This window comes from Gopherus evgoodei, chromosome 10, assembly GCF_007399415.2.
Source record: "Gopherus evgoodei ecotype Sinaloan lineage chromosome 10, rGopEvg1_v1.p, whole genome shotgun sequence".
Taxonomy (NCBI): domain Eukaryota; kingdom Metazoa; phylum Chordata; order Testudines; family Testudinidae; genus Gopherus; species Gopherus evgoodei.
This window is the reverse complement of record NC_044331.1, coordinates 54,756,937-54,780,106: the sequence shown is the minus strand read 5'-3', so window position 1 is coordinate 54,780,106 and position 23,170 is coordinate 54,756,937. Positions and strand designations below refer to the sequence as shown.

The 23,170-nt window shown below is 41.5% G+C and overlaps 1 protein-coding gene across 1 annotated transcript in view; it reads left to right on the top strand.

Annotated features, from left to right (window-relative positions):
* GTF3C1 (general transcription factor IIIC subunit 1) overlaps nt 1–23,170 on the top strand; it is a 78,448-nt gene that overhangs the window by 18,687 nt on the left and 36,591 nt on the right. Inside the window, 14 exon segments of the mRNA XM_030579220.1 lie at nt 1,456–1,780; nt 2,657–2,868; nt 3,746–3,885; nt 5,855–6,008; nt 7,501–7,604; nt 9,259–9,431; nt 10,455–10,760; nt 11,394–11,539; nt 12,563–12,660; nt 14,583–14,679; nt 15,464–15,641; nt 17,619–17,760; nt 21,056–21,191; nt 22,574–22,655. Of these exon segments, the coding sequence (XP_030435080.1) occupies nt 1,456–1,780; nt 2,657–2,868; nt 3,746–3,885; nt 5,855–6,008; nt 7,501–7,604; nt 9,259–9,431; nt 10,455–10,760; nt 11,394–11,539; nt 12,563–12,660; nt 14,583–14,679; nt 15,464–15,641; nt 17,619–17,760; nt 21,056–21,191; nt 22,574–22,655 (2,293 nt within the window).

The following is a 23,170-nucleotide window of genomic DNA, read 5'->3' as shown; positions in this document are numbered from 1 at the left end:
ATTAGGTGTTGCAACGCTGAGTGCAGCCATGCCTAATACCTTTAAACATTTAGGCCTAAGCCTACTTGCCAAGGTACAATACGCAAATTCCCCTCCACGCCCCCTGGTTAGCTGCCCCAATACGTAATTTACCCGTACGCTATAGGAGACAGAAAATGCTGGCTGTTTGAAAATGGTACTGGCTCACCTAGATGGGAGAGTGGGAAAGAAGATATGGAAATTGAGTTTGACCCCCAGAATTCAAATCCTTTCCAGCTGACTTCAGTATATATCCCATAATACATAGGGAGAAAAGTCCCGGAATGTGTAGAACCCAGAAGTGAAGCAAAGCACCATGTGGTACTTACCCATAATGGTGCACAGTCCCCGTGTGAACACAGTGACATGTATTGGATCAGAAAACAGTTGACGTTGCGTACACAATCAGTGCATACAATCTAATACGCAAAAACTCAGTGCAAGGTAAACCCCTCTGCGTAGATAAAGCTTTAGTAACTTCTGCTGAAGGACCTTGTCAAAAGGCCTTTTGAAATTTAAATAAATCGTCAGTTGGTTCTCCTTTATCTGAACATGTCACTAAAGTAACAAAGAATTCTAAAAGATTAGTGAGACATTATTTTCCTTTGAGGAAGCTATGCTGTTAAACCCTGTCATACCTTGATCTTCCAGGTTTTTTCTTGTTCTAGTTTTAACTATCACTTTAACCAATTTACATATAAGGTTTACTGGACAGTAATTGCCTGGATCACCCCAAGAGCCTTTTTTAAGTATAGGTACATTTGCTACACTCCAACCCTTCAGTATAGCAGTTGTTTTAATAAAATTTCATGTCATTGTGGCCAAGAAATTCGTAGGATTTTTTAAAAAAAAATATTCCCAGGATTCATATCTAGAGTTACTTTATATAAGATTATAAAAGGAATATAAACATGCTGCAGGACATAAACCAACCATTCATTGATTGGGGTGAGGTGGAGGTAGGAAGAAATTCCTTAAGTGTTTGTTTTGGGCTTTTCTACACTTGAAGCATCTGGTTCTGGCCACTGGTTCAGACCAGATAATGGAGTAGAAGGACTCTGGTCTAATCCAGCCTTGTAAATCCCATATTCCAATAACTTCACAGAGAATTAAGAATCTAGAAAAGTATGCATCAAACTGATTAAGAAACACATACCTTGGTTTTGTTCAGATGCCTCTAATATAGAATAAGAGAAAATATATTGTGGTATGTGACTGTTTTCTACGTAGGATACAGAATTTTTGTGTAAACGGAATGTTTCTTTGTTTTCCATGAGCTGCAAGCGAGGCCGGCCTGGTTGCTTAAGAATAGGGATTAAAGCTTTGGGAGGTGGGGCTATGAGGAGGAGGAGTTCAGACTCTGGGTGGTCAGAGGACAAGGATAACGGAAGGGGAAATGGAAGGATTTGCCAAAATAATGACTTTCAGTCCTCTTAGGGATTTATGGAAGATGAAGGTCGGCAACGAACAACAAAGTATATTTCACACGTTTTTGCAGAAGAGAGTGATTTAAGCCGTCAGTTTGAGAGGGAGAAGGCCAGGAGTGAACAGTTGGCCACAGTTAGCTTGGCTCTAGTGCATGAAGACTCCCTGCCTGAGGAAGATCTGTCTCCTGTAGAGGAAGACACTTTCCTCTCAGAATCAGATAATGAGGAAGAGATGAAATACAACAAGAAACGAGAAAAAAGAGTGAAGGCCAACTCAGATTCACTGCTGAAGTTCAGTTTCCGAGATGGCCCCCATCAGTCAACGCCAGCTAAAGGTAAGGAATGGTTCTCTGGAGAGTCTGGTTTCTCATGTAGGTTTCCTTTGAAGAAAATAGAGAAGACATCAGGTTTGTTTAAAATAAAAAAAATCTCTTCTGCAGCATTGTCTGCACCCTGTTTGTGGTTGGTGTTCTCTCCACAAAACTTACTATATTGTTGGGGAGCAAGGGGTGACACATTCATTCCTAACCCCACAGTCTCTTCCTTCTACTGAGGAGTTGGAACACCTTCCTTGCCTAAGGCTGCTAGACTCTTGGGAAACTGATGTAGGGCTGTGGCACAGGTGCTTCTTCCCAGTCCCCTGGGCATTCCCATCCATCTCTCCAATGAGCTGTGGGTAGGAGTCACCTGACCTGGCATAGATTTATGGAAAGGCTGCAGAAGTGCATGTTGTGAACTCCTGCTCTTTTCATGCTCCAGGGGAGGTTTCCCTCAGGCAAGACAGTCTTTGAAGCGGGAGACAACCTCCTCCCCCTTCCTCCCCTTTCTTCAGACCACAGCTGCTGACCAAGCTAATCCTACCCCCTACTATCAGGTAGGAATCTACCTAGAGAGTCTTCTACCTGAAGTCAGGGAGGCGGGAAATGAGCATCACCTGGAGGATATAAATGTCCAGAATTCACTCAAATAATATTTAAATTTTTAAGACTGAGCATAGCTGTTTACTCTCCCTGAGCCTCCCTGTTTCCTGCAATGGCCTTATCGGATAGAAGATGTTTGACGAGTATAGCAGGAGACACTTTAAGCGAACCTGTCTGCAGGCCTGGGCTAGGTTCCTGTCATCTAGGGAATGGCTGGGCCATGAGAAGACCTGTAGGAGCTGGACAATGAAGTGGCCAGCCTAATTGGACTTCTCGGTGTTCTTAAATTAGACTGCAAGTTCCAAGCCACAAAGACCCCGGTGAAGAAGCTGCCTTCCCCCCCCCTTCTTGAAGATCCCGATGAGCTCCCTGATGGATTTGCAGAGGAAGATTCTAGTTTGGACACTATCAAGCAGGAATCTAATCTCTCTCTAGGCACTCATTCCATAGATGAAGATGGGGATATGGCTGTGATTGAGGAGGTCAGGCTTGAAGACCCCAAGGTACGATATTACAGCCTGATACTTGCTGTCTTATTGGTACAGCTGCTTGAAGTATGAGAATTCCTGCAACATTGGGCAGGTGACCCTCTGAGTGACAGTTTTTTTTGTACTTTTCATAGCAAGACTTCCAGTTACAATCCCTTTGTTTCACATTGGTTATTTTGTCCCTCTGCTTCCCCGTCTCCCTGCACACATTCAGCCTGGTTCTGTTTAAAGGTTATCAGCAGCCTAGTTGAGTCATGCAATTCAAAGTTTAGGCAGTGGAATGAGAGGATGAAACTGTTTTCATAGGAACTTCCCCATTGTCAGTCTTTCAGCTTTGGGGTCTTGGGAAATGCCACTCCCTCCTTGCACGCTAAGCAGACTTTCTTCTTCAGTCGCTGTGCACGTTGATTGCCACTTACCTAAAACACTCAGAAACAAGAGTAGCCAGATGCCAAAGGGCTAAAACTGAGTGAGATTCATAGGAAAAGCTAGCATGTGCTAGACCTAAAGTCATCCTGTCGCTGGAGTGGTAGAGATCTGGTGCTGAAGGTTCAGGGTTCAAAACCTGATGGTGATGCATGATTTGGGCATGGTTATTGAAGTTTGGTGGAAGATAGACCTGTTGTTAGGACACAAGCTTCAGACATGGGAAAGCTGGGTTCAGTTCTCTGCTCCACCAGACTCCCTGTATGACCTTGGGCAAGTCACTTAGTCTGTGCTTCAGTTCCCATCTATACGATGGGAATAAATAGTACTGCTCTGCCTCACCAGGATACTGAGAAGATAACACATTAAAGTTGAGAGAGACTGAGATACTGTGGTGATAGAGGGACAGACAGGAACTCCTTGAGTTTGTACAAACTGAATTTCCTCTCTCCATGCTCTTCACTAGAAGAACGCTGAGCAAAAGAAGGAAAAGCGCTCCAGAACCACTGCAGTGGAGAGATCTCATGAAACATACCGGCTACTGAAGCGCCGAAATCTCATTGTAGAAGCTGTCCGAAACCTCCGCTTAATCGAAAGCTTGTTCACGTAAGACAGGGTCTGAAAGCTGTTTACTTGTTTAGTGGGTAGCATTATGGTAGCACAATCACTGCTTTGAAACGTCTGTGCGCTTCATTACATGGTGGTTGATCCTGGTTTCTTGTTGGCAGCGTGTTCTGTACTGTAGGAATGCAGGTATTTAAAGTTTCAAAATAACTGCACCTTTTGATCCCCTCCATGGTCTGCTCAAGGAATGCTCTCACAGCCTCTAGTCCATCTCCCTACTGAGCAGAGCTATAGGTTTGCAGCCCCCTTATTCTTCACTGTGTTTATCCCAGCAGATCTGACTAAAGTCCAGCCCCTGCATTTCACTTTGGGATGGTCTGCACTACGGGGGTGGGGGGATCGATCCAAGATATGCAACTTCAACTATGCTGTTTGCGTCTCTGAAGTTGAAGTATCTTAGTTCAACTTACTTGGCCGCCCTCACAGCGGCTAATCGACTGCCGCGGCTCCCCCATCGATGCTGCTTACTCCTCCTGCCGAGGTGGAGTACGGGTGTCGATTCATGGATCGATTTATCATGTCCAGATGAGACACGATAAATCGATCCCCGATAGATCGGCGGTGAGTAGTATAGACGTACCCTTTGTCTCAGAGGGCCATTAGCTGTATGCCAGCAGCTACAAGTAATGAGAGTTCTTTCAAAGCACAGTACATTTATTTTAGGATAAGTCTGACACAATAAACATATTAGCAATAAAAGGTCTAATTGCATATGTAAGCTTCTTCGAGTGATGGTCCCTATGAGTATTCCACGTGTGGGTGCGGATGCATGCCAAACGCCACACCATCCAGAAGTGTTTCTTAGCAGTGTTAGTTAATCCACACATACGTAGTGTGTCTCCTTGTGCTCCCAGCTGAGGGTGTAAGAGGTAGTGTGGATTGACGCCTCTCCAGTTCCCTCATACTGCAGCATGGCCTGAGTCGGAACCCACTGTTCCTTCATGCTGTTTGTTTTCTAAGAATGACTTACTTCTGCCTAGCTGTAAATAGTTTGCACATAGTTTTTCTTAGTGTTTTAGATCAGTTTTAGTATAATTAGTTTAGTTCTCTTCCCTGTTCAGGGACTGTATTTTGCCCCCCACCCCCATCTGGGATTATGCCCCAGATTCTGGGCTTAAAAAACTGTTTCCTGCCTGCACTCCTTCTCTGTGAGTAGTGAGCACTGGCAATGCCTTTACTGCCTGGGTGAGGCACACATTTCAGCTTACTGTGCTATCTGCAAATCCTTCTGCCCCAGACCCAGGAAGCCCACGAGCTCTGCCTTTGTAAATATTTGATGAAAGAAGCGATGAGACCCAGGGTGCACTCAGTCCAGGCTCAGGAGACCCCCCTATACGGCACCCCTCCAAGCATAGATGACATTTAAATTATCCTACCACAGCTGAGCTAACGCTCCATTGAGATGTATGAGACAGTTTGCAACCCTGTGTGATTGTTTCAGGGTTTGCAGATGCAACCAGAAATCATTGCCATGGTGCACACTCCCTTTCACATTTTCAAGTTATTCTACCTGGCCATAGGCATTAAACTTACCTTTTTTAAAATGAAAATTCTGAAAAACAGGATGGCAACCTCAGAAAAAGAGCTAGGTTGTTCTTATGGCACAGCCAGCCCAGTTCAAGTCTCGGGTTAATTACTGGCTTAAAACCAGAAAAAAATCTTTCCTACATTATGACATCAGGCACATACCACACTGCAGTTGCTGTATCTTAGCCACTGTTTCTAAACACATCACAATTTAAGTTTGCCAGAGGATGTTGGTGAATAAATGTTCCTTTCAAGCAATGACAAATGGAGCTTTCAAATGTGAGTTGAGTGGCCTGCGGCAGTTTGGTGTAAGGTTAAAAATAGAACTAATTTTGAACAGAAACTTACTATAGATTTTGCAGCTTTGAGCAGCATGGAAATGTTACTGCTGCTAAGAAGTGTAAAAGGCTGTTTCATGTTCTAGACTTCAGAAAATGATCATGGATCAGGAGAAGCAAGAAGGTGTTTCCACTAAATGCTGTAAGAAGTCCATTGTTCGACTGGTACACAAGCTTTCCCAAGAAGGGCTCCTCAGATTCTACCGCACAACAGTCATTCAAGATGGCATTAGCAAAAAGGTAGCTTGTTGCTCTGAGTTTCTGCTGCTGGGAACTGTGACAGCAAAAATGGCTGCTTATACTGCATATTATCAACTATTCTTGGCCATTTTTTAATTTAGAACTAAATGACATAACAGGCAGATCTCTCAGCATATTATATTAAATGTTCTCCAATGTCGACACCTATCAGGCCTTTCTTGTAGAAATACTTTGTTTTATTAGTAATACCCCCAAAAAAGCTACCCAGAAACTATACTCAGCAAGCCAAGACTCCTCCTAATTAGTGCTTGGAGCTTCCCATTGTCACTTCTCTGGTAACTGGCTGGTTGCTCCATCTCGGCATAGTTCAGACTGTCAAACAGTTCCCCTCTTTAGCCCTGTCTTGGAAAGTGAGAGCATGTGAAAACTTCATAAGTTAGCCTTCGGGGTTGAATTTTCCCAAGCTTGATCTTCATCCAAAATTGTGTGTGTTCTTTTAAGTTTAAGCAAAATTAGTTGGGGATTGGTCCTGCTTTGACCAGGGGGCTGGACTAGGTGACCTCCTGAGGTCCCTTCCAACCCTGATATTCTATTATTCTATGAAAATATCTGCATCTGTTCTTGAGTTTTGTGGCAGTAAAAACAAATTCTTTAATTTGAAATAATGATTGGAACTTCCTTCGCACAACTCAAACTGGTGCTTGCTATGTAAACAGTCTTCAATGAGGAGGTGTTTACACAATCATGAATGAAAATTACTATTTGATAATGATCCACTGAAAATTACCCGCTGCGCATGCACTGTAGAAAGTTTATGAAGTCTAAGTGCCTGACCTGAGAGAAGTCCTCAAGGTGCACTCCTTCTAATAGGAATTTGTTGGTCTTATAGACCTTTGAAGTCTTACATACACTTTTCAGCCTGTTACTAGCATTCAAGGCCGGATGGGACCATTGTGACCATCTATTCTGATCTCCTGTGTAGCACAGGCCAGAGAGCTTCCACAAAATAATTTCTAGAGCAGAGCTTTTAAAAAATCATCGAATCTTGATTTTAAAATTGTCCGTGATGGAGAATCCACCATGACCTTTGGTAAATTGTTCCAATGGTTATTTACTCCCACTGTAAAAAATTTACACCTTATGCTGCCCTACATGGTTATGTTCCCCTGTATGTATTTAACATGTTTTTTAAAATTATACAGGTTTCAGCAGTTGAGGCAGTTTTAATTGCTTTTTTTTGTCTTTATTTTTTACTTAAAAACTAGGAAACATTTCTAAATGTATATGGTTCTCAAATGTAATATGGGCCACACCTACTTGTTCTGTTTCTCCTTCTCCCTCTGAGATATCAAGCCTCATGGGGGGCTCAGGTCTGAGGGCAGCTCCTGTCTCCTCTCTTCCTCTTAAAACATAAAGGATGTGCAGGGCATCAGATAATACTGCTTTTGTATGGTGATTAATTTCTATTTGCTCTGACTCCGTATAAGTAAATCTCCTCTATACACTCTTCTGGTTTTACTTTGTTGTATAGGTAGAGTTTGTCGTCCACCCTTCGGTGAATCCTAATGACCCCCTGGTAAAAAGTGCCATTGAGCAAGTGCGCTTCCGGATCTCCAACTCAAGCACAGCAAACCGGCAAGTACTGACTACAATTCAGTGACTCCAATATTTGCAGTCTGATATTCCTGTTATTTCCAAACTGTTTGTTCATTTCCTTAGTTGTGCCACCATATAATGCATAGGGCTAGTCTGTGTTATGTCCTTAAGTCTTGTTTGGTTATTTATCTCTACATTTGTCTGTGGCACACCTGGGTGGGATAGCTGAGCCACTCTTGAACAGTGATGAATTTTTTGAAGTATTAGCTTCACTTTGGAGAAACTGAGGCATGGAAATTTGAGACTGGCTGAAAATCACGCAGGAAGTCTAATAGAGCCAGAAGTAGAACACAGACCTCTTAAATCCCAAGCCTTAACTCAAAGTTTAACCTTTTAAGCCTGGCAGTTCTAATTTTTCAGCAGGTCTGTCTGGTATCAGCCTCACTTGCTCTAGCAAATCTTAGGGACAGGTCCCAATTAAAGATCTTATGTCTAAAGATTAGGTTATTGTAAAGAGGCATGTGACGTCTGCTTTCTGTTTTTTGTTCGAAACTGTGAATGTCTCATGCCAGATATACTTCACTATCTCAGTGGTTACCTGTATCCTATTGTTGAACAGAGACAGCCTCCCCCTGATTGCTTCTTGCATATTTACAAAATCCAGGCCAAGAGGAAACTTGACAGTCTCTTGATTGCTTCCCTCCCTGGTCACATGCATTCAAACAGTCCAGCGTGTGGCAGCGCGTGAGAGCCACTGCTTCCTACACACAGACCTATCCTGGGGGTCATGAAATATCTGATGACCTCCTGACTGATTCAAAAGTAGTACGGAAAGGACATCTCCCCAACTTCTTCCCCCATCACCTGGGGACTTACATGTCACTAGGAGGGGGGCCCTTCCTGCTAGCTTTCATGACACACCATTACCCAAGGGCTTGAGGTGACCCAGACTATCAACTGCGGCTGGAGGTTTCCTCCTCAACACTTCTTATCCCTTGCGTGGGGAGAACTGATTCCTGGAGCTGCTCTCCCATTCGAAACTCACATTCCATTTAGATAGCAGGCTCACACATCTGTTCAGCGGAGGAGTCATACTTCACAACCTTAATCATTCCTCACTTACAGCTGTTGTCTCCTACAACATATGAAACTTTTACTATCCTTTGGAGAATCACAGCCTAAGGCAGCAGCACCTCTTGTTGCTCCCTGCACACTCTTTTGAAGCTTCTAGCTGATGCTCTCTTTATTTGGAGTGACTTCTCTCTTGTAGCCAGTCATAAGGGCTTGTCCTGGTGGCTTTGGGAATGGTGTTCTGTGTAGGGCTTTGGAGCTGTGCTCCAGCTCCAGGCAAAAACCTGCAGCTCCACTGCTCCGGAGCTGCTCCGGGCTCCGCTCCAAAGCCCTGGCTCTGTGCAGCCCACTCCAAGGTCCATTCAATGAAATCCTTTTGTTCTTTGCGAATAGACCCACATCCTTCACCAGGAGACCCCCTACTATTTCCCTCGTGAGAGCAAACATGAAAAACCCTTTTCCTCAGTAATGATTTGCAAGGAAAGGAGTTAGTCTTGGTTTTGTGTGAAGATTTTCTTGCCGAACAGTGACTGACACCTTGGCCGGTGATTGCAGAATTAATTATATTAGTGCCTGTTTGACTTTACCAATGTACCAATATTGATGTGTGATTTTTATATAGGATTAAAGTTCCCCAGACACCAACACCCCAAGAGCATTTAGAGGAAGATGGTCTGGGGCAAGAGACTGCTGCTGTATCAGGGGAAATGTATCACACTGAAAATAATGGCCAGGCAAGGAAAACTGATGAGAAAATGGGCATAATACAGCTAAAAAATTATCACCCTGTTACAGGTAAAACTAACTTCTACTCATCTGTCAGATAATTCAGACAACTGGAGAAACTTTTCCATTTCTCACGTACAGGGTGTGAGAGATCCTCACACTTCAGATTTGTGCCCTAGAGTGAAATCCAGGTGGGAACTTCCTAGGTTCAATGTGCCAAAGCCATTGGCAGTGGAATGTAGTTGCCCCTAGTGCTCCAGTAGTTCCTATGTGATGTGACTGCAGTTGGGAAAATGTTCCCATAGGTGGCTATGCCCAGCTCTTCATCAGCAATTAAAGACCCCCATTCCATCCACAATCACCAACAGGGATGCTAAAACTATAGCTCAGTTGGTCACTTACTATAACATGGGGGGGGGGTTTCTATAGCCTTTGCTACACATGCACTGTGTACTACTGTGTGACAATAAAGTAGTACAGAAAAATATGCATTAGAGCATACTAAAACAAGACTGCGGTGAAGTAGAACAGCTCTAGGGGGTGCTGGCAACAACTCTTAAAAGTTAGGATTGCTAATTGCTTTACAGAAATATTTATTGAACTTTTCTGCATCATTAACAACAATTTTACCATCTCCATCTAATAACAGGCCAATACCTTTGTTTTGTTCCTGATCTACTTAAAAATTCCTCCTTGTTGTCCTGGGCTCTGCCAACCATGAATTTTTCCCTGATGTCTTTTAGTTTCCCTTATCAATTTTCTACACTTCATAACTTCTGATTTATATTGATTGCTGTCATTTTCTCCTTTCTTGTGTTTGTTATATATTGCATTTTTATTTCTAATTGCGTCCTTCTATTCCTCTCTTAACCGGAATGGGCTTTTACACAAAGTTCTTCTTTGTGATTGTGGCTTTTTGGCCATCTGATAAACTCCTCTTAAACAGCTTCCAACTTTCATGCAAGTTTGTGTGTCTACATTTTTCCTCCCAATCAATTTAGCTTGTAATTTCCCTCAATTTTAGGGAATTAGCCATTTTATCTTTTTAATCTATTCTGTCTTTGCATTCAGTGGTTCATCTTTTCTTCACAGTTCCAGGACTCGGGCGTTCCCTTGGCTTTCTTCCCAAAATGCCTCGTTTAAGAATGGTCCACATTTTCCTCTGGTACCTAATTTACGGACATCCTTTAAATGGGCAGCAACAGAAAACATGCTATGATGGTGAGAAAAGAGGCAGTCCGCAGGTACTAGACACAAACACTGCTGTACCTGAAACTCATCCAAGTGCATCAGGAGATGATGATGATGATGATGATGAGGCTTCACCAGAGACTACATGCATGGGGAATCATGAAGTCCCTGCACGGGAGTCTGAGGTGGATCTGTGTAATGAGACAGGTAAGAACTGGCTCCTCATCAGACCAGAACTGTGTCTACATGGGGGAATTCTTGGGGTGGGGGAATCCTCACCACTTTTAATGCTAGTTACTCACTGAGCATATGCTGAAATGTTGTTACAGTTGCTTGTAACACCACCTCCTCAAAGCTTTCTTAAGGCACTGGCCCTCATTAAAGGATTGGTACTGCCATATATTAAAATTTCAGACTTCAGCTGTGGACGCTGTAGCCATGATTACAATGTGGAGCACATATTGGAAATGGAGAACATGTACTTTTGCAAACTCAAAAAAGGAGGTGGTTTGGATCTAAGGCTTTTGACTGACCCGTTATTAAATGGTGGGCATAAGACAACAACTCACTGCCTGAGTATAGGAAGAAGATTCTTCTAAGCGCAGGTTATTCCATAATTGCCCATGGCAGGGATTAGTGCACCTCCCTCTGAAACTTCTGGTACTGGACACTGGCAGAAACAGGATACTAGTCTAGGTGGACTGCTGCTTTGAATCTGTATTGCAATTCCTATGTTTACAAAGGTAGACCTGGTTTCAGATTTCCAGTACTTAACTGGTCCCCAGCTAGGACTAATAATTTTGTTCAATCTGTGACTCTAAACCAGCATCCTTTCTCTAGTGTATGTGGATGATATTTCGTGGATGCGCTACCTCCCTCCTCTTCCAGTACATAGGGAATTTGGGTATGGCTGGGCTCTTGTAAGTGATGTTCTTCTTTGCCTGCCTCTCTCCATCTTTATCCAGATAGTGCAAGTCAGCTACAAGGTACTGTGCTTTCCTTTTGCAATTTATATTCTGTATGATGTAACGTCCAGTGTTATTAACAGTACTTTAGAAAGCAGAAGACATGCTTAGTCTGTATTATCTGCTCTTAAGACTATGTAATCAATTTCAGCTGGTAATCCATAGAAATTTAACTTCAGTTCTTGCCAGTTTGATTCCGGAAGAAAATATCAATCCAGGATGAGCAGCACTCTAGTGCTATTGATTCATAGGAGAATAATTTGCATGTGACTTATTGAAGACTTCACAGAACACAGCTTATGCCTGGTAAAATGAATTAACATGAGTAATGAACAGTAAACTGTGGCCACTGGGAGCTGTGGGGGGCCGTGCCTGCGGACAGTCAATGTAAACAAAATATCTCGCGGCCCACCAGCGGATTACCCTGATGGGCCGCGTGCTAAAGGTTGCCGATCCCTGAGCTAGCCTGACCTCCTATATAACACATTCCAAAGAGCTTCCCCAGACTAATTCCTAGAGCAGATCTTTTACAAAAACATCCAATCTCTATTTAAAAATTGTCAATGATGAAGAAGCTACCTCCACCATGGGTAAATTGTTCCATGGCTAATTGCTCTCACTGTTAAAAATGTACGCCTAATTTTGAGTCTGAATTTATCTAGTTTCAACTTCCAACAAGCTATTGGATCTTGTTGTACCTTTTCTGGCTAGATTGAAGAGCCCACTATAAACATTTGTTCCCCATGTAGGTACTTATAGACTGTAAGCAAGTCGCCACTTAGCCTTCTCTTTCTCAAATTAAATAGATTGAGCTCCCTGAATCTATCACTATATGGTATGGTTTCTAATCCTTTAATCATTCTCATGGTTCTTCTCTGAACATCCTTCTTGGTGCTGATACTTGTTGTTAAGAAAACAAATTCTGAAAGCAGTTGTCACTGAGTGTGATACTTTGAAGACTAGTTAATCTCAAGTAAGTGTTCTGATAAAATTTCAGTCAGTTTTCACATTTTGATGATCTTATCGTAAAATAATTATTTTTAGGTGGATGGGCTTGAGGATTTTTTAAACAATCCTCTAAAAAAACACACACTGATCAGACGTCTTCCGAGGTCAGTCCGACAGCAGCTTCTTTATAAGAGGCAAGTACCTGTGTTGGTGGGATGTGTCAAACTAAGTGGCTGTGGGGAGGAATTGGGGCTGTTGATTGTTCTCCCAAAGACTACACTGGACAAACTCTTTGTCCAGAAGAACTTTATACTCTAAAAGATGAAAAACGGATGGGTAAAGTGACTGGGATCTAGGAAGATTGTCCATGTCATCAGAGAACGAACAAATTTTTCACATCAATCAGGTCTCCAGGGATACGGGGAGCATTGTGACAGGTGCTGTTCTAGGCTCATTCAGAATATCAGATGGTTCAGGGCATGTGGTCAGTGAAAGAGCAGTGCCAACTGGCTAGCACTCTGGCCTGGATAGTTCACCTTATGGCACTGTCTTCTCTCTTTCCAAAGGAGAGCATCCTGATTTGGCACTTAACTCATCCAGCATGCTGTGTCAGCAAACAGAGTGGCACAGGCAACTTTAAATCTGGAATTTCCTAAATTTTGGGTTCTTGATTTTACAACTGTAATGTTTTGAGTAGAAGTTCCTAGATTTTAATAAAAAGAAACATGAGAGAACAGAAATTTCATCATGTGGAACTGTATCAACCCACCACATGAGTCAACAGGATTGAAACCTTTAGCTAAACATCACAGACTTCCATTTGAACTAGTGTGTTGGTGGTAGCACTGGGAGGCTGTTATCCTCTGTGAACCAACCAGCAGAGGAGGATGAGACAGAGAGAGACTTCGCCAGTGGGTGTCATAGCAGTTTGCTATACAGCAAAGGAGTGCTGAGATGTGGGAATTTGGGTTCTGTTCTAAATTCTTGAGATTAACCGCTAATGGTTACTACTTTTCCCTATCTCTGCTTCAAACCAGCCTATCTGCTCATATCACACCCAGCCTGTCCCTTTGTTTGTCACTCTCTACATTCCAGGAGGCAGCTTCCTCTTTCTCCTCCATGCTTTCTGGGCACCAGCATGGGAAGTATTGAGAGAACAGCACAGACCCTCTTCCTGCTCTCTATTCTGGTGCTTGGCACCATAGCAGTCCCCATGAGCTTGGAGAAGCAATTTCAGGGAATATATTTCTTGGCTCCTGCAGCCCTGAGTAAGAGCATGCTCAGAGCAAATGAAATCTTCAGAGATTTTTAACTGCCAGCCTCAAACAAATCTCTACCATGCATATGCAAAGGGATTTTTTTCAGAGGCTTATAACTTGCCAAATGTGGGTGGGTCTTCATGGAAACACCAGAAAGCACCTTTCTGATCCCAGCAGCCATTTCTGGCAAATTTCAAGTTCATGCTTCAGCATTTGGAGACACTGAAGTCTATCAGTTAAACAGTTGTAAGATTTTTTTTTTAAACATGGTCTAAACAGTGTATTTTACCCTAATCTTGTTCTTGGAAAGAGCCAGTTTTTGTTGAAACTTCCCAAAAAATTAAGCCTCAAGGCGACATCTGGCATGAAATATTTCAGACTGAATGATTAGTTTGCCGAAGTTATAAGGAACAGAAAACAGGGTCTAATAGTGTTAGGCAATCTTAACTTGGGGATCATTGCCAAGTCCTCCTATAATACAGTGTACGTGCAATTCTATCAGTCCAGATACAACAGCCAGGTATCTTCTCTTTCAAATTATCTGCTGACCAACTGGAGCCCTCGCCCCTGTTTACTCAGTTAAACTCAAACATTTGGCAGATTTTACTTTTTAAAAATACAGGTTTGGTTTTCATTGATGCACTAAGTAACCTTGTTTTAGATTTGGTGAAACCATTTTGCTTCCTACACTAAGGAACACCAAAATCCTTTGAGTTGTTATATGACTACTTAATATGTCTGTTTAAAGATGTTATTGCTTGTGCCGGTTTTTGCAGTTTAGTGTAAATTACTGACATGTATCACATTTGTTAAATTTATCATGAATACAGAATGTAACATATCCAACTATGTTGCAGGAGATACATCTTTTCAGTGGTGGAAAACCTGCAGAGGTTATGTTGCATGGGGCTACTACAGTTTGGCCCAACAGAGAAATTCCAAGATAAAGATCAGGTAATTTTATTTAAAACTTGAATATTACTCTACTCTTTATTCCGATGATGATGATGATGATAAAATAAGAGATTTTAAATTTGCTATGAGCTTAAATATTTGGCTCTGGGCTAAGATGCAACCGTGCAATTTTTAGTGAAATATTGGAAGTTGCATGGATAATTTCTGACCATTCTGGAACAAGACTCAAATTCTTACAAACTTTGTGCAGTGATGATCTGGAAGTCTCCAGAATGCCAGCACCCTGTCTGGGACTTACCAGGCTTACCGTGTTTGCCTCCATTACTGGGGACTGGGGTGCCATGTAAATCCTCCTTTGGGAGATGTGGCTTTTTGAAAACATAACTGTGAAAGGTGTCCGTTTGGGATTAAACACACTTACACAATCATTCATTACTGAATTAAAGACAATAGTTCTTGCATACACAGTGGGCTACGTAATCAGGGTAAAACCAACCAATAAGGAACAGGGGAATTCCAGGCATAAATAGTTTACTTCAGTAAAATTCTGACTTGACCAGGTGATATATTCTACCACAACACAATTGATAGTCTCTGGAATTGTATTCCTGATCCTAGCCATTGGGTGATGATATATTGTCTCTGCAGAATCCAGAATAGGTTCCCTAATCACAGAAAGTGCCATCATTGTGCAAGATGACAGCAATGTGCAAAGTGGTTGTTGCCAGTATGGGCCACTTGGAATAGATGGAATTGTATGTCCTGCTAAGATAGCCATTTCAGCAATTTTACTTACCAGTTTGAAACCTTGTGTGTTTCCCAGGTATTCGTCTATATGAAGAGAAATGCAGTGATTGTTGATACTACTATCTGTGACCCTCACTATAACCTGGCTCAAAGCAGTCGCCCATTTGAGAGACGTTTGTATGTTTTGAACACTATGCAGGACGTAGAAAACTTTTGGTTTGATTTGCAGTGTGTCTGCCTTAATACTCCATTAGGTATGGTATGATCCAGCATTCTTTGTCATTTCCACCTTCATCTTTTATACCCTATGCTTCTCACACTTTCCCTGGCACTCTGCCATGAAGTAATACAGATTCGGTCTTGTCACCTTTAACTTACTGTGTCTAAACCCCTATGGGCAAGTATCTGGCCGTTGTCTGTTCTGCAGCTTATTGTCTAATGTTTTGAAATATTAACCTTCTTGATTGATTTTTGTGATTGGCACTATTTGGGGTGTGGGTAATGTGAAACTGACTGGAAATCTCCAAGTAAGGACAGGGGTTAAGGTGCAACATGGAGCACAATCAACAGAACAGGGCATGTTGCACTCCTGGCTGCTGCCCTTGAGGACCAGAAAACTTTAGGACTTGGAGTTTGTCAGTCTCATGCTATAGAGCTGAGATCCAAGAATGAGACTCATGCAGGATAATACCTTCAGAGCAGAGTTACATGGCAAGTTATTCACCCCCTCACACCCTCCACACCATCTTACAGGGCCTACTTCGGTCCTTGCCAAGCACGCTAAAAAAATACTTGTTGCCAACATGATTTTATCAGGATTTCCCTGACCAGCATAGGCAGAGATTTTTTTTCTGAGAACCATGTTGCTAAACCTTCCATTAGATAGTGACATAGCCTATAAGCACAGGTTCATCGAAGTAATAAGTATTACAGTTGTACGTGGTTAAAGTACACCTCTACCCCGATATAATGCTGTCTTCGGAAGCCAAAAAATCTTACCGCATTATAGGTGAAACTGCGTTATATCGAACTTGCTTTGATCTGCTGGAGTGCGCAGCCCCGCCCTCCCCTCCCCTGAGCACTGCTTTACCGCGTTATATCCGAATTCGTGTTATATCAGGTCACGTTATATCGGGGTAGAGGTGTATTTTCGCAATGGGGGAGTGTCGTTTTTTTTTTTTTAAGTAAAGGTAGAGTAGTGCAATAGCAATAATTGGTTAGAGAGCAAAAGCTTCTAAAACCAAAAGCAACTTTTTTTTTTTCTGAAACTTGAAAGCAGCCAAGCAGAATGATCCGGTTGCAGTTTAATCCTCTTTTTTTATACTGAAGCAGTTTTTTTCAGAAGGCATTAGACAACTTTGTTTAATTGAGCCAATGTCCATTGTGGCAGTGCTATAATTGTGCTGCTGTTCTCAGGCAGCGTACAGTAGTATTTGTTTACCAGGCTGTCATAGATATAATTTACATCTGGCTCCCTGTAATATGGGGTTTTGTGTACTGTGCCACCAACATAATGCTTTGGAAAGTTTTAGGGTTTTTAACAAATTGTCTGCTTTGAGCCTTGACGGAAGACAGCAAAACTATGTGTTAGGCTTCAGCTTGTACTGAGCCTATAGGCCAGGTGCTCTTCTGCATTCAAGGCCCATCCTGCTGTTCTGTCAGCACAAAGGGCCAAAACCCAAATGGATCTGGCCAGCTCAGAATTTCCCACGATGTGAGGGAGCTCTCAGCTGGTACAGGTCCATCCTGCACTATTCCTCCAACCCCACCCCAATGTAGGGGGCATATTGGAAAGGGACATAGCATGGCTGCTTCACATTGAGTTCAAGCAATCCTGAACTAGCTGTCTCTTGAGGACTATTACCAGTCTATTTTCCAAGGAGCTACTCTAACCTCTGGGGTCTGTGCCCAGAGCATCAGTGTGCAGCCTACTCCCTGATGGGTACCACCACCACTCTCCTGTGCTAAGTAGAATTTTGTGTTGGAATTTAAGGTCCAGGCCATGAGCCTCCCAAATGACTCCGTTATGAAAGCAGCATGTTTGATACCTAAGGAAAGTGGTCCCGGGTGTTCCTGACTCTCTTAGCATTTCTATTTCAGTGAAACATCTGCCCCACTCATTTGCCCAACTATTTGCCATGGTGGCAGCAAGCAGCCAGAAGCAGGCTGGGGGAGAGATTGGAACATAACTCTTCATACTGATAGTAACCAAAGTACATTTGTGTGTTTAGGAGTCGTCCGCCATCCTCGTGCAAAAAGGAGTAATCTTCAGGGTGAGGAGACCAGCAACGCATTGGATGTGCAGATGGAACAGGAGTCAGCAGTGGATAAACACAATCTTGAACGAAAGTGTGCAATGGAGAAATACACCTTGTATGTCTCTTTCCAGCTTTCTGCATCACTGAGTAGATGGGTTATTAAGAACAGAACAGTTCATTTTAAGAGTATTAGACTGATAGTGTTTGAGTTAGCATCATAATACTTACTCTGGTATGTCTTTCCATTTTGGAGTCCATCTAACTAATAGGCCAGATAGTTGATCAGTTCTGTTTTTTCAGTTAATAGGCTAATAGGTGGTGGTGAAGTGACCAGCGCTATGCATTACCAAGTGAGAAAACTGGGCTCAATTTTCCTCCTGTATCCAACAGCAAGGAGTGTTGTTGAAGACTTTTGGGTGATGATTAAGAAGCACCACTCTGGCAGTACTAATGTTTGAAGATTCTCTGTGTCCACCTTCTATATAATCCTGTGTAACGCTTTGCTTCACCATGACTAGACTTTCAAAAACTGCATGGAGACATTTTCCTAATTCTGTGCTTTGATTATTATGAGTTCATTGTTATGTATCCAGTAATGTCAGTAACTGCACACATGCTGCATTGTGATATATACGTAGAACATCCATCAGCATTAATGGAAGTCACGTCGTGCAATATGCTCTTTTAAAAAAAAAAAAATACGAGTGAAGGTTAACCTTCTGTTCTGCTGTAATAAAGTAACCCCAGAGTCTGTTATTGATCAGTCAGTATTTCCAAAAAGTTGAATACTATGGTTGGGTTTTACAAAAGTACCTAAGTGACATGAAGGTCAATGGAATTTGTGCTTTTCATGTGTTTTTGTAAATCCCACCCTATGCTTTTTAAGTTAGTAGCAGTACTTTTGTACTGCATTTGAGGAACCTGATTCCAGTGAACTATGTTGCCAGGCTGAATTTTTCATTTGCTCTGTCTATCTAGCTCCTTAAGTGGTCCCCATCACAATACTGTCTGATAGCCTATTAAAAAATTATCTCTGCCTAGTTATGACTTGTAATTATGCTGGAGCCGGTTGTGACAGCATAGTTAAGGCTGAAGCTTAACAGGAATTTTAAACCTTCAACAAAAAATTCATACAATTATCTTGTCTAATATTTGACTTTTTCATAGTGGGTAAATGAAAAATGGAATGATATAAAGAAAATGATGAGTTCTAAAATGACCACTTTTCGACATTTGAACTAGATTGTCTTATCTTTTGTTTTAAGACCTTCTTGCAATTAATATGAAACTTTCTGGGCTCTGTGCCTTGCTCCATGTATAGCTTCACATGAGCTCATTAATAAGTATCAGCTGTGTGAGTAGTAGTTTTTAATCTCATGATTTGTAACTTTTTCTTCATAAATGAAAAACTTTCCAAGATAAATACTGTGTATTTAGGAGTGACAATATTGCTATGCAGTACTGTCACATACTGCCTTCTTCAACATCATCTCTGAGTGCCTCCCCATAGTGTATTAAGCAGTGTGACAAATATCTGTCCGGTTTCTTTCTTTCTCTCTCTCTCTTTCACTCATCCTCTCCCTTAGACTTCTGCAAGGCATTTGACTCTGTATCACATTACATTTTGATTAAAAAACAAGAAAGATATAAAATGAACATGACGAACATTAAATGGATTAAAAGCTGGCTAACTGATAGGTCTCAGAATGTAATTGTAAAGGGAAGATCATTGTGGTGGTATGTTTCTAGTGGGGTCCCACAGGGATTGGCTCTTAGCCCTATGCTGTTTACCATTTTTATCAATGACCTGAAAGAAAACGCACACTAATCACTGATAAAGTTTGCAGATGACACAAAAAATGTGTGGGAGGGAAAGGGGGACGTTAAATGACGAAGAACGTAAAACTGATACAGAGCAATTTGGATCACTTGGTAATCTGTGTGCAAGCAAACAATATGCATTTTAATGTGGTTAACTGGAAAAGTATACATCTCAGACAAGCGAATGCAGGCCATACTTACAGGATGAGGAACTCTATCCTGGGATGTAGTGACTCTGAAAAGATATGGCTATCGTGGTGGATAATCAGCAAAATATGAGCTCCCAATATGACACTGTGGACAAAAGGGCTAATGCAATTCTTTAATGCATACATTTGGATCTTGAGTAGGACCAGAGAGATTATTTTATCAAGGGTTGACTTGATTACAGTTGATAAGTACCTACATAGGGAACAAATATTTGATGATGGATTCTTCACCGTAGCTGGCAAAGGTATAACAAGATTGAATGGCCGAAAGTTGAAGTTAGACTAATTCAGACTGAAAATAAAACAAACTTTTAACAGTGAGGGAGATTAACTATTGGAACAATTGACAAAGTGAATTCTCCATCACTGGCAATTTTTTAAATCAAGATTAGATTTCTGAAAGATGTGTTATCGTTCAAACTGGAATTAGGCCAGAGAACTTCCCTGACTTGTATTGTGCAGGAGGTTAGAGCAGAGTGGTCCTTTCCGGTTTTATACTCTAGGAATTGTGTGTTTAGTGTAGTGTTTTGATTTTTTGGTAGGGTGTTGTGTTCGTTTTAATGCAGATGCTGCTCTGTGTTAGAGAAAGCAGAATGAAGAACTACATCTTTCATTTGAAGCAGACAGTGGTGAGGTCTCTAATTCCCGTGGGAGTTCATTCCACTGGCATAGATGGGCCCCCAAAAAAGTTCTGTCTCCTGCACACCCTCTGAGGGAACCTCCATCACCCTTGACTCAGAGTGAGACCCATCAAATTCTTCTGTAACCTAAATGAAAGTTCCTTGCACTGCCAACCGGAAGCCTATGAGTTCAAATATCAGCTCTAATGACTGATATCTTTATTTCCATGCATCTCATCACCTTGACTATTGACCCAAGTCCATGAGCCCCAAACTCAGAAGGTAATCAAGTGTGAGCCACTGCCACCTCCATTTTACAGATAAAGCTGTGTTCTTTTAGGCCTTTGTGCTATCTCGATTAAAAATTCTGTTAGCTGAATTCTAATCTCAGTTTCAGCTTGGCAAACTTGATCTCCAGTTAGGTGGCACAGGTGTTAGAGAGAGCAGAATTTGGTCCTGCAGTTTGATCTACGTTAACAGTTCTGCAGTCTGTTTGGTTGCAATTTCTAATATTCAGTTCTTTTCTCTAAAATTGAAAAGTCAGTTCACTGAATTCTGAGTACCTAAGCTGAAAAGAAAAGCTGACATTGTTGCCAACTTTTTGGTGTGAACGATAGAGTGTGCACCTTTTCCTGCAGTTTGCACCAACTCATTAGCTGTTGGTTATTTTGCTTTTGTGATGTACACAAAGTCGTCTAGCAAGTATCTTGTCAGCTAGTCTTACAAGTCTGTTACTATGTATTTTGTTTCTTTTCCTTAGAGGAAGTCGAGAGGTGGTGGATGATGGATGTATTCCTGGGGATGGGATGGGAGCTGGGGGTCTGGATTCCAGCTTTTATGGACATTTAAAACGCAATTGGATCTGGACAAGCTATATCATTAATAAAACTAGGAAGGTAAGGGGTTTTTAAGTGGATTTATTATATAGCAATGGCTTGACTTTATTTAGACTTTTAAGAGTTGTTGAAATATTAATAGAAATGTTTGCTTCTCTAGTTTGCTACATATCCTTGTAAGGTTTTTCCTTATCAAGACATTTTAATAAAAACATGAAAGGTAACCCTCGGATGGCAAATGAATAGTTACCATGGTGAATTTTGATGTTCAGTGGATGGAAAATTTGTCTCCATCGTGAAATGCTGTCTGAGTTATAGTTCCCTTCAGTACATGTGTTTTACTGACATTTGCTTTACCGGCACATTCAGCCAAAAGAGAATTCACTACCCAAACATGTAATTAATATGAGGGTGAAAGGTTACTGAGCAGTGCTTTGTACGCTTCCAGAATGTGGAATTTGGTAGCTGAACACTGAAACCTCCAAAAAGCATGAAATGCACACAACAAACATTAGAAAATCTGTCAGTACAGGATAATGCCTTCTGTGCCATTCCCACATCTGACCTTAACTCTGTCCTCTGCGAGTGCAGCCCTTAGGAGTCACTGGGGGAGATCACAGTATTGTACAGCTCTTTTAAGATATGGAGGTTAGGGAAGAAAAGAAGTGTTCAGGGAGAGGGGAAGAGGAGTATAAAGTGTTCAAAAGCCTCTGATCCCTTGCTGAGATACTTTTCTCAGTGGTGTTTGTCAGCCCACCACATATACTGTCAGTATTAATGGTGCAGCACAGAAGGTCCATGGAAGCATGCAAATAACAGTACAGATTTGGAGTTGTAGTGGCCACACAGAAAATGGCAGATATTGTTGGGAATGGCTAAAGTTCTGCTTTATTGCTATTTCCATCAGGTTCGAGAGATGGTTGGATGGAGTGTGGTAGGGGAAGCATTACCTGAAATCTACATTTCCTGGTTTTCTAATGTTTGTGTTTTGTGTGTATTTCTTGCTTCTTGGAAATTCATATGGAGTTTAGAGCACTTTGACAAAGCAATTTTTTATAGAGAAATTGCTGCTCAGTCTTAACTATTGTATGGCCTTGTAGATACCCCCATCACGAATTCCTTAAATTATTAGTTCCTCTCTTCTTCAAGTAAAAATGTGTGGAGGAAAAGTAATTAGTATGAAGTTCAGGACTTCCAACAATGGTGGTGGATTCAATGCAACTTTAGAAATGTTTTTAAATTATCCATATGTTTAGTAGTGACTACATTACTAGATCAACCTTGACTCATGCCAGCAGTCTTTCTACTGCTTATATCAAAAATCTTTCTGAAAACTGTCCAAAACACATTCTTCTCTCAGAAATTTCTTGGATTTATTAATATTAGTGTATGTACTCCTTGGTGCTTACATCTTATATTCGTGGATGTTTTGTTGGTTTTAGGAAAGTGCCGTTCCTGAAAATGGACTTACAGTGAGACTCCAGACTTTCTTAACAAAACACCCTCTTCCACTCAGTACTGGAGGTAACATAATGGCGCATATAACATTTGTAATTGCATTAGAACTATGATCCTCTTTCTTAAACCCACAGTGATGATATGAGTTCTTTCCACCTGTCCCATAATATGAGACATTCTAGGTCATTACTGGAACAGTGAAGTAGTTTAACTTTCTTTCCTATCTCTGGATGTGTGAGACAGTATTTGGTCATTTGTACTTCATCCTGGAGAGTCTCAGAAGAGCAGCTTGCAGAAAGGCCAGACAGACATACATTGTACATGACTGACAAGCCAGATGCTGTTTCAGATCTTTCTACTATAGCCATAATTGTATCAGGTGTCTTATACTTCCTACTGTGATGTAGAACTTAAAACAGTTTTCACATTTTCATACTTTTCTAAAACATCAGTCCTTTGTGGCTGAATTTTTTTCCTTATTGAGGTCCTTGTGCTTAGTTTAAAGAATATTGATTTTTTGTTTTTAACCAAAGTTAAGTTTTTTTGAAAATGACTTACTGCATATGAACAGCAGACTTCTT